The sequence below is a fragment of the Amphiura filiformis genome, chromosome 9, assembly GCF_039555335.1.
Source record: "Amphiura filiformis chromosome 9, Afil_fr2py, whole genome shotgun sequence".
Taxonomy (NCBI): domain Eukaryota; kingdom Metazoa; phylum Echinodermata; class Ophiuroidea; order Amphilepidida; family Amphiuridae; genus Amphiura; species Amphiura filiformis.
Window position 1 is genome coordinate 56,424,294 of NC_092636.1, and position 12,110 is coordinate 56,436,403.

A 12,110-nucleotide genomic window follows, 5' to 3' on the forward strand; every position below is an offset into this window, starting at 1 on the left:
ATATCACTTTTGGGTTTTAACAAAATGTTATCAAACCTCTACTGTGATTGGCAGCTGCATAAGGCATCTCTTTGATAGCTATGATAATGCCCAGCCATTCAGCAAGTGGCTAATAACTGACCTTGACAGGCTTGAATGAACACTGTCATCTGCTGCAAAACCATCACACTCTAGGACCTGGTCACTCTATAATGCAACAGGGAGCACAGACCTTTAACAATGGAGTGAAAGACTCATTTTTGGATTAGGCGCGGATTTTAAAAGTACAGCTCCTGTGCGTGTATAGCAAAAATTTGGAATAGAATGTTTGGGATTTTATAACTAAAATACTAAATGCATTTTGCAAAATGTGCTCTGACCAATTTATAAAGCATTACATTAGCTTTAATTTGACATATTTCTTGACATTTTTGGAGTTATGGTAAATCATTGAAAAAATGTTTATTAATTAATCAATTATGTCAATTAATTTAAAAAAATTAATACAAATATGCAGATTTTCTCTGACAGAATTGTAGGATTTGACAAGAGTCAATATTTCTTGTAAGTTTGATTCTTATAACATATTTACTTTTGGCGATAAAAAAATTAATTCATTTTTTTCATACATTTCTTATTACTATGTTAATTATATGAAAATGTACGAAAATGTGTGACATTTTGCAACCTTAGTCAAGATCAGAGGTTGGTCAAAAAATGACATCTTTCACTTTAATCTAGATTTTAAATTACGTGTCAATCTGGCCAAAATTGCAGTTTAGGGCATTTATGCCTTGTTGTACTGTACCAAAGTTCAGATTCAACATTCGTTCAAAAGAAAACGCGACAATTTTTACCCATCAAACTCAGGGGCGTAGCGAGCTTTCTTGGTCGGGGGGGGGGGCAAAATAAAATTTTGGGGGCACAGACGAAAAAAATTGCAGTTGCATCATACAATACATAGAGACTGTATGTCTTCAAGCTTCCCGAAAAGGGCCTTATTGGGATGGTGTGCGCGCGTAGCGCGAAAAAAATGGTATTTTACACTATTTTCGCCCATTATCCGGCTAAAAAGGGCTTTATTGCTACAATGTGCGTGCGTAGCGCGGAAAATGTGTATTTTACACTATTTTGGCCCTGAATTTTGCTAGAAAAGGGGCTCCTTGCCCTTTTTCTTTTCCTTTGCCCTCCTGATTTTCTCTTTCATTTTTTGTCAGAGGGGCACTTTTTCTTTCATTTTTTTGTCAGGGGGGCACTCTGCCCTCCTGCCCCCCGCTGGCTACGCTACTGATCAAACTACGGAAGAACAAAAAATTTATTGTAAGTAATATTTATGATCAACAATGTCTTTTGAGAACGAAAAGTAAAAACAGCACTAATAAAAATCCCTTTAAAAAGGGATGTGCTGGGACATGGTTGTTCACAATGAGTAACTTCATATTTCTTTTTATAAAAAAAGTCAAAATAATTTGAAGTGGCAAGATTTGGTTGGTTCAAACCCCAAAATCAGGCACTTTTTCCCAGATACTGATGACTCAGTTGGATTCATTACATCAGTGCCATTCCAATTCTTATACTTCAATTCATATGCTCTTTACGTTGTTACTCCTCTTCAGGTTTACGTTCACCAACTTAAAGCCCAATACGAACAATTCCAAAATTTGACCCCTATATGACCTGTGACCTATGACCTCAAAACATTTTCACTCACCTGATGCTCCCTTACGCAGAGATTATTATCACTAGGTAATGTTTGACATTGAAATTTACTTTTACAAAGGAGAGCAATTTCCCCCATCGCTTAATCTAAATCAACAATGACCTCATTTGACACCTAGATGACCTTTGACCTCAAATATCTCCACTCACGTATTGTCCTCCTACTCAAATATTATTATTACCAGGTTTGGATGGCATGAGTAGGAAGCAGACACTGTTAAGGTACAAACACCCCTACACATATACCCACATACATGGATTGCTAAATGGTCTTGTGGCCTAAAAAACAACCGACGTTCGCACCTTATAGTATAGATTAATTCATTCATAGCTCTTTTTGTTTTTTGAGAAGGTACCAGTACGTATTACAGGCCTAAACATACTGAACCCCCAAATAGCACCTTTAAAGCCAAGGATTGAATGTTTACTGATAATATTCTTAGTAACAAAATTCAATCATTACTTAGGACCTATGCCCTAAAGCTTCATTCTAGTTGTGACATATTTTTCATCATAAAAAAATAGACCCAAATATTTGAAGGTGATGTGTGCATCAATAGCTTTTGGTCATCATTGTGTTACCAGGAAATGTACATAATTTCCAATATTCAGTGATCTTGCTTATTTATTAACACAGGTCTTCGATTACCATGTTTACTGCATGTTGCATGGTCAAACATGTTTGACAATATTATCCAACACAAGATAACATTAACAGACCACCACAGACAGACCACTAGGAACATGAATAGAGTAAGATGTGTAAATTCAATATGTCATCATAATTCAGCAGGTAGCTCTCACCAGAGATATTGGATCACATACCATACAACACACTGAGATATATACTGAACTCCAAAACATGCATGGTACCCGGTCTGCCCACATATACCATAGCCTGCCAAGAAAAGTGTTCTAGTGAAGAGAACCAGCAAAACTTCCTTTTCAAGATTCAGAAAAATTATTTTCCTAAAAGATACCTATTTTACCTTAAGGGATCTAAAATGAGCGTTTATTGCGTTTCGACAGTATTTTTTGTGGGACATGAGAGCACCTCAGACCTATCGAATTGCATTCTGAATACGAAGCATGTCTTTCGGATATCAAATAATTTTCATTTTTTGAAAATCACAATATAATACAAATTTTATGACAAATTATAAAAATTTGATATTTTTCAAATTTTTGATATATAACAGTCCTCGAAGTAAATTATATAAATATAATGATATATTCTTACAGTGTATGTAGCAGGATAGGAAAAGCCGACGGTCAATTGAAAATTTGACCTTTCATATTGAAGATATGGATTTTTTTTCCCAAAAGACCTAATTTTTTTTTTGGTGTTTTGGGAAAAAAAATCCATATCTTCAATACAAAAGGTCAAAATTTTCAACTGATCGTCGGCTTTTCATCCCATCTACATACACTTTAAATATAAATCATCAGATTTATAAAGTTTACTTCAAGTACTGTTAAATATCAAAAATATCAATTTTTAATGATTTGCCATAAAATGTGTATTAAATTGCGAATTTCAAAAATCGAAATTATTTGATATCAGAATGACATTCTTCGTATTCAGAATGCAATTCGATATGTCTGATGTGCTCTGATGTCCCAAAATAAATACTGTCCAAACGTTCATACCCCAGCCCTTAATATGCAAAATCAACACAATATTTCTGATATCTGCACAGGCCAATTTGAGTATTTCTGTTTGTCATAACCATTTTGATCAATTTTTTGCAACATTTTTACAAGTTTCCGTTTTCTTCATGAATTACTTATAGAAACAACAGAAAACAGAACCCAAGCAATAAGTGCTGGGTTGCCGTTGGCAACCCAGCACAACAGCACAAAAACCAATTCGCTGTAGGGGTCGCGAATGCCATACAGCAACACAAGCTCGCCGTGGGTCTGTGTGAAAGGTTACACTACCGCTTGTGGCAGAAAGGATTCGCAAGCAGCTATCATGGCGGCTCCCTTGAATCGCAGAAATGAAGGATTAAAAGTAATTTTTCTTTGTTAGGAATATTCCGAAATTCATATAGAGCGTCTGGTATGTTTAATTTAGGGGTATATAACTATATTAGCCATTGATTAGTTTATGGTACAGATTTCCTTTAAGTGAATGTTATTAATAACTTAAGGGGAGGAGAGCGTGGCCTAGCGGTTAAGGCATAGGACTGTGAACCCAAGGGTCAAGGGTTCGAATCCCAGGTCCGGCTCTTTGTGTCCTTGAGCAAGACACTTCACTCTACTTGCTTAGTGCTTCGGAGGGCACTTTAAGCTGTCGGTCCTGTGTACATGCATATTTTCTCACATTAATGTAGTGTGCACGTTAAAGAACGTCACAGGCTATTCGAAAAGAGCAGGGGATCATCCCGGTTATGTTGACTGTACTTCAAAATACACTCACCTACTCTAGGATCCAGAGTAAAAAATAAGTACAGCTTGTCTGTACGCAGTGCGACAATACTCATACATATGAGGGAGGCACTTATAAGGAAGAAGGAAGAAGAAGGGTGCTGTCGAGTGAGCTGGAGTGGTCTGTATCATGATGTGATTGTTTACTCAAGCAAACGCCTGTTCAGCAGCTTCGACATTCGGGTCATGCTGTGTATAGCATAATTGGTTAATTAAGAATTCGTTACAGAGAAGATAAGATGTGTTTCATACAATATGATTCATATGTCCTTCACATGATTAGGGACGCACCATTAGACTTCAAGGGGGCTAAGAAGTTTTGAAAAAATAATACATCGGCTAGGCTAGAGTGATGTAGGCCTATATGTTGAATTGCACCACAACTAAGGGTATGCATGATTGCTATAAATTAGCCTACTATTCCTTAGCAATTGCTAAAAGGGAACACTAAGTGTGTTTTGTCTACTAAACTGGCAAGAAAATCTTGATGAAAACTATGTGTCTTTCTGAATGGTTTCAAGGATCCAAGATATGACGCAGTACTTTACGGTTGACTACCAGAAAAGAATCATGAAATCCTTTGTACATGTTGTATCCAAATAAAATTATAGTTAGCTTGTACTGTCGTTCGAAATATTGACATTTGATCCTGATGTGACAAAAAATAGCTAAGATTGTTTAAACAAAGATTACTCTAAATTTGTTCCCTATATAGCCAAATGATGAACTTTGTCGCTGCTCATCCCTTTTAAGGGATTTTTTTATTGTTTCATATTTCATCAAATAGGCAATTACTGTCGGATCCACCGAAAGTAACGACGCTCGTTCATCCTTCTCCAACTATGGAAGCTGCGTGGACATCTTTGCTCCAGGATCCTCCATCACTAGCACATGGCACACCAGTAACAGCGCCACTAATACAATCAGTGGAACTTCCATGGCCTGCCCACACGTCTCAGGTAACCAGGTTTTTAGTTCGATTCTAAGTGATACTCTAATTTGATTTTTTAAATATAATTTCTAGGGTAGCCTATAGACGAATCCAATATCACGCATTCCTACACCTCAATAGCAGCCGGCCATAGCCGCGACGGGGACCCAGCTATCTCACCTAAAATGTGAAATGATGCGACCTTGAAGGGTATTTTAAACTGCATTCTATCACCCGTGTTACACGTAGACAAAAGAATGATGACAGATTACAACACAAAAGAATCTAACATCGAATTTTAAGCGGGTTTAATCCACCCAATTGGGCAGTCACAGCACCAGTTAGGTGCTGCGGGGACCCGGCCGACCGAATCTTGACCATGATGACTTGGCTCGTTCGTCTATAGAGACTCGGCATATATCAGTGCGACGTATAGAGATACATTGTGCTATCTGGGGCTCACGGGTGAAAAAACCAAAAAAAAGACTCACCCATAATAAACAAGGGTCTTAAGGTGAGCAACTATTTTAAACTGTTGCGATTTGATAGGTCACAGCATCTTGCAAATAGTAGTGAGCTTTGGCAAAAATTGCATTGATCATTTCATAGCGAATGTGTAGAAGAATTCAAATATCACAGATATACTTTTAGTCCTGTGGTTCTTGAGTTATGTTGTAAAGAGGGCTGAAACAACAACACTTTTGTCAAACGTACATATTAAACTCATTAACAACAATAAATCAATGATTAAGATAATGAAAATTGATATTTTGGTTGCTTCGACCAACAATACCGCGTTGCGCATCATATATGGGACAGAAAGCGGATTTAAGGAAAATGGCCCTCTCAGCAAAATATCCCGGGGGCCCAATAGTATTTGACTTGGAGCGTTCCTGATCTTTTTTTTTCGGGAGAAGGGCAAGAAAAACAATGGCCAGTGAGCATTAGTTCGGCGCAATGTTATGAGATATGTGCGAGTAGTGCGCGAATATTTCCATTTCATATTATTTGAAGTAAACGTTGATGTACATTTGGTAAATTTGCAATTTCAGACTATTCTATACCCAAATCGGGGTTTATAAGATTTGTGAGAGTTTAAACGGTAGGTACTAAAGAACAAGGATTTGCTTGATATTCAAGCAAGCAAAATCCCAGATTAAGGCCCAGAATCAGTTTTAATATCATAGGAAGCTAATACGTTGGTACATGTACGCGTGAATTTTGACATTAGGGGTGATGGGATTGGACAAATTCTGAAATCCATCAGGACATTTTGGCGAGAAAACAAATTTGTGGTAAAAATGCGCGCAAGGCGCGCGAAAAATGTTGCCATTTTGAAACTAAACTGTTAAAACATGGTGCAAAAGGGGGATTTATCTCACATACACCCCACCGGATCTACGCCTATGCACCTTAGTCTGTTTTAGCCTAAAATGAAGGTGAATTTTGCTATATAGTAGGTATATCACCTCGAAAATAAGCGCTGCAAAGACACGTTATTTAATGTTTCTACATGAATGAGCTTTATTAAAGCAACAAAAATCAAAAAACCGAATTGAAATCGGTCAATGCATTGTGATGTAGTGTCAATTTTAAGATGCTCATAAATGGAATGCATATCTGCCACAAATTGAAGTAATGACAAAATTGGCACATTTCGAGATTTTGAAGGTTTATTTGGACGCTTGCTTGAAAAAGCAACGTTAATTTAAGTATCACAGGTTAATTGCATATCTTTTCTAACTTCGTCAAAGAAAACAAAATTAAAAAATCTATCATTGAATAATTATAATAAATTAACCAAATATACTATTTTAGCAATTGCGGCCAATCTGCAGACAAATTAAAGCTGAAAAAATGACTAAGTTCAGCTAATTAATATGCAAAATTGATGCCAATAGAAAACCGTACAAGATATCAGGGTGCGGTTTTTTTTCACACACATATGTATACAAAGTTCTTTCAATTGATAACATAAAATACACAAAAAGTAATTAATTATGCAAATTAGCTAATTACAGCTAATTATGTATTCATGATATCATTATGTAAATTAGGCATGAGTAATTTTGTGTTTTTTTCAATATTTCATGAAAGTCTTTTCACTCATCATAAATTTGTCAAGTATGAACCGGTTATGATGTTGAGTAAAGAATCTGCAGTTATTTACTTTAATATAATACAAAAAATATAAACTTTGACATTTTGACGGTGTCTGGGATAGAATTTTAATTTTTTCTGTAAATATGGTATGTGTCACCATTGCTCAAAGCCAAATCCGAAAAGTAAAAATAAAAATTCATTTGCAATGAGACTTTAAATTAACATTTTGTTATCTGGATTAACGTGGGAAGACAAATGGTAAAAGTAACAGCCACTCGACTATACCGCGTATACAAAAATGGTGTGGTTTGGACACACACAATGGCTTAGAGCTATTGTGGTTTGGAATATTACTCCCTTTAAACTCACTTTAAAAATGTTTTGTTTTAACTCGTTTTCCTCAAGTGTGCCATTCGTTGTCGACTGAAATAATCTACATGCTTAGAAAGATTAGTGTTTCAGCTAAATGGTGGTAGGTCTTGATTTTTCAAAAGGCCTATATTTATTGATTTATGAGGGATCTTCAACAATCCATAAAAACAGGTAGTATCTCATAAACGAAGCAATATTTATTTAATCAAAACCCGACGGTAGTTACAGAAAGGTTTCACACACCATATATCAAAAATTCAAACAATTGTGATAAATAGCACATATGAGGAAATTGATTTTTCGACATGGATGTTTGCCAAAATTGAAGAACTTTGATGCGCGCGCTTTTCAATTTACTGTTATGCTTGCATGCACAGTGTGGCAGAATTATTGTGCAGCCACTGTGACATGCCTATATATAGGCCTACAGGGCCAGTGCGCTTTGCGCGGGCAAAATTTTACCCTATTTTGGCCCAAAACATGGTGTTTAGGTCTAAAAAGGAAGACGCACAGGGCAATTTGGGGGGCCTGAGCCTGGGCCCATCTGGGTCCTGTAGCCCATAATATTTGACATTATGGGGCTCATGTACCCATGAAAGGTACACTGTCCAAGTACTGGGTGTACCAACTCAGAACCATGAACTGTTATATTTGCTTTAAATTAATTTGTTTAAACATTTAGGCCCTGGGGCAGAGGGTCGCAAATGTTAAACTTAAAACAAAGGGCCAAGTGGGCCAATAATAGTTTACATTTGGAGCTCATGTACCCATGAATAGTTATTGAGAAACGAATGGTCCTTTGTATTGACATTTGGGCCCCCAGGAACTCTTGATCTTGGATATCTGCTGGGCCAAAATTGGCAAAATTAATATCAAAGAGGAAAGACCTTTAGGCCTATATCACGGTCCACATACGGGGTCCTTTGTAGTTTTAGAGCCAGCTTTGATGATACCCTTATATCTAACATTGGGGGCCCTGGGCCCATACTAGATGACCTACTTTATTTTGAGAATGTATAATGCTCTAGGTACCAATTCGTAGTCCTGATTCTATAGAAATTGTATTCCCAAATATTTAATTTGGCCCCTGGGGCCCTTGACCTTTGACCTCTTGCTGGGTCCAAAACGGGCAAAATGAAACTTTTCAAGAATCATAAATAGGCCTACTGGCATAAATAGAATGTCCTCTTGCATAAAACCTTTTCAGTACTATTCTACCAACCGCACCTTTGAACCTTGCAGAAAACAATTAAAGCAACAACAAAAAAAAGCAGGGGGCCCTTTGGCCAAAATACCAGGGGGCCTTGTCAGCACTTGCTGATTTGCTGACAGCTTAAATCCGCCACTGACAGAAACATTCAAATTTTACAAAGTAGCGCACGAGATCAAATAAATAGAATGGATTATTCTTTTGTTAAAGATAGCCACTGATTTACTATCAGTCCAAAATAACAGTAAACAAAAATATAGAGGGCAAAATTATACACACTAAAAATGTTTTAAAAGCACTTTGTATGGAGAGATATTTTATAATGTACATTATATATTTTTTAAAAAGCACCGATGAAAGTCATGACACTCTTTACCCTTAAATCTAATTTAGTCTAGGCGTTCCAAAAGTTTCCATTTAGGTATGAAATTACAGTGCAATTGGAAATGTGTAAATGAACAACCAATACATTGCATTTTCATCACGTTTATTTGGTAATTTGAGCATATTATTCTTACTTTCTTATTTCAGGTGCCGCCGCCCTTCTTCTTGCTCGTGGTGTTAGTGCTGGTCTCGTACCAAGCACAATGGTAAATGAGGCTACAGGAGGAGTGGTTGGTAACCCAGGATGGGGAAGTCCCAACGAATTCCTTTATGTTGGTTTATAAAATATGGATCATGCAGACCTTTACAGTAAGTTGCAAATCTACTTGTTGTTTTCTTTACAAAAGTGTGCAGTGTTTTAAGGCGGGTCGAATGGCAGTTGTCATATTTTTCTAGTACTTCATAATTATTAATGATCTTCCCGGAATTTAGTCAAGGAAGCCAACAATCATACTAGGTCTTGTGGCTCTTCTCTTGAGAAAATATACCAGACCTAAAGTTTTGGGTGCGGTGCTTCCCCTCTCACGAAAAAAAAATCGCTGACATGGAGCAGAAATGGCACCCCTTATATCAAGCCTTTGGGATCTCTTTTAGAAACCATAGTACCTTTTTTCTTGAATGTCATCTGACTTGTCTCAATATTTGAGCACAAACACTGAAAGCTCACACTCCCCTGCAACTGTCCACTTAAATTCCGTTTATGATACTGCCTCCCCTCCCCCCTCATGATGCTGGTTCATTAAAGATAACCCCAGGAAGGTAAATAACTTTTTGGGACTTCGAAATAAAGTATATAGAATACTATCCAACCCCTATAAAACTAGAGCTAGCCCTAACCCTAACCCTAATCCGCGGAGGGCACTTCAATATGAAATTGGTACAGGTGTAAAGCCGAGACTTTCAAAACAAGGGGCATTGTGAGAGAAAATGCATTGGGTTGAAAATGAATTTATTTGTAATTATTGTTTAATGTTTTACCCCAAAATGTCAATTTCAAATTGGCTATAACTTTGAAAGGAAAATGAGTGCAAACTTCATATTTTCCTTTCTATTGCTTTGGATGTTTAAATTAGCAGCTTTGGAACTATGAACTCTTGAAAACCAAAGGTAGGCCTACGTTTTGGGCAGTTTTCCCCAATTTTGTTAACCAGATATAATCATTTCAGGCCTACATCATATTCATTATTTCCTTACAACACAATTGCATTTTTGCTTTCTTGATAACATTGAGTACTTCAACTTCAATATGAGGGTATATAGTAGCAACATCCTTTTCCCAGTTTTAAGTCAATTTTGATACCAACAAGCTGTAAGCTGCTGTAGGAGCCTACTTGCGTGTAAATTTCTGTTATGCCATCTAATGGAAACTTTGCCATATGTGACTTGTACCGTACCACTCATCGGATCAAAATCCTTGCTTATCAAGAACATCAATAATAATAATTATTGTAATAAAAGTTTTTTTGTGCGAGAAAATATAAAAACGACTTGGAATGACTATTTGCAGTGAAAATGGGAAACTGACAAAAAATGTATTTTATGGTGACCTTTGATTTTCATGAAAGTTGGTCTTATATTCATTTTGCTATTTTATTTTTTCAGAAACGCACTGCACGGACGGCACACATCTTTCTTGACCTGTATATAGTTTAAAATTCACGATAACTTCACGATAATTTTACCCGATTTGAGAGATATGTAACAGAATATCAAATGTCATCATAATTATACGTAAAGATTCGGCGAATGGCGCATATGAACTCCTTTGCCTTAGGTAAAATTTAACGTACAAATAGAGAGCTCCCTCCCTCCTTTGAAAATCCCAAAAAGAATTAAGGGTATCTGTCCTTATAATGCTGTTCGGGTTTACTTTTTACGGATGGACACTTTTAGTTTGTGACGAAAATTCCAGTTATGTCAAAGTGTATGTGCCATTAGGCGAATCTTTACGGTAAATTATGTTTCATAATGACATCGCAAATATCAAACCATTTTGGTAATTCCTGATGCCATAATTATGCATCATTTTGTCAACACTCGACCAGTCGAAAAGCTCGCATTGATGATGTGCGCATGGTGAATGACGTAATCTCAGTTTCTTTACAAATGGTCAATTATGCAATAATTTTAAACGAAAGTTAAGAAGAAGAAAGTTTTCGTCCTCCTGTCTCATTAACTGCATCTTTCTTTCTTCATGGAACAGTACCAATTGCTTTACAATCGACCCTATGTAATCCCAACCGGATCAGTAGTGATAACTGAAATGGCAGCCATCTTAGATCTACAGGCTTGCTTCATTTCAGTATGACATTTGAATCACCTGTTCGATTCATGTCTGACATCCTCTGGAATCCATCTTGGACGACAGTCATTTGATGACATAGTATTGCAAAGGGTCTAATTAGAAAGCATCAGAGCTAATTGTGGAATTTTATTCTTGCATTAAGGGCTGGGGTATGAACGTTTGGACAGTATTTATTGTGGGACATTAGAGCACATCAGACATATCGAATTGCATTCTGAATACGAAGAATGTCATTCTGATATCAAATAATTTTGATTTTTTGAAATTGCAATTTAATACACATTTTATGGCAAATCATTAAAATTGATATTTTGATATTTAACAGTACTTGAAGTAAACTTTATAAATCTGATGATTTATACTTAAAGTGTATGTAGGTGGGATGAAAAGCCGACGATCAATTGAAAATTTTGACCTTTCGTATTGAAGATATGGATATTTTTCCCAAAACACCAAAAAAAAATAGGTCTTTTGGGAAAAAATCCATATCTTCAATATGAAAGGTCAAAATTTTCAATTGACCGTCGATTTTCCTCCCTGCTACATACACTTTAAGAATATGTCATTAGATTTATATAATTTACTTCGAGGACTGTTATATATCAAAAATTTGAAAAATATCATACTTTTATAATTTGTCATAAAATTTGTATTATATTGTGATTTTAAAAAAATGA

At 36.2% G+C, this 12,110-nt stretch overlaps 1 protein-coding gene across 1 annotated transcript in view; it reads left to right on the forward strand.

Annotated features, from left to right (window-relative positions):
• The window catches only part of LOC140160162 (uncharacterized), a 51,168-nt gene extending 39,487 nt beyond the window's left edge, over positions 1 to 11,681 (forward strand). Inside the window, exons 8-10 of the mRNA XM_072183439.1 lie at positions 4,916 to 5,087; positions 9,276 to 9,437; positions 10,731 to 11,681. Of these exons, the coding sequence (XP_072039540.1) occupies positions 4,916 to 5,087; positions 9,276 to 9,412 (309 nt within the window). The 3' untranslated portion in view covers positions 9,413 to 9,437; positions 10,731 to 11,681. The remainder of the gene's footprint in view (positions 1 to 4,915; positions 5,088 to 9,275; positions 9,438 to 10,730) is intronic.
• Positions 11,682 to 12,110: the final 429 nt, after the last annotated feature.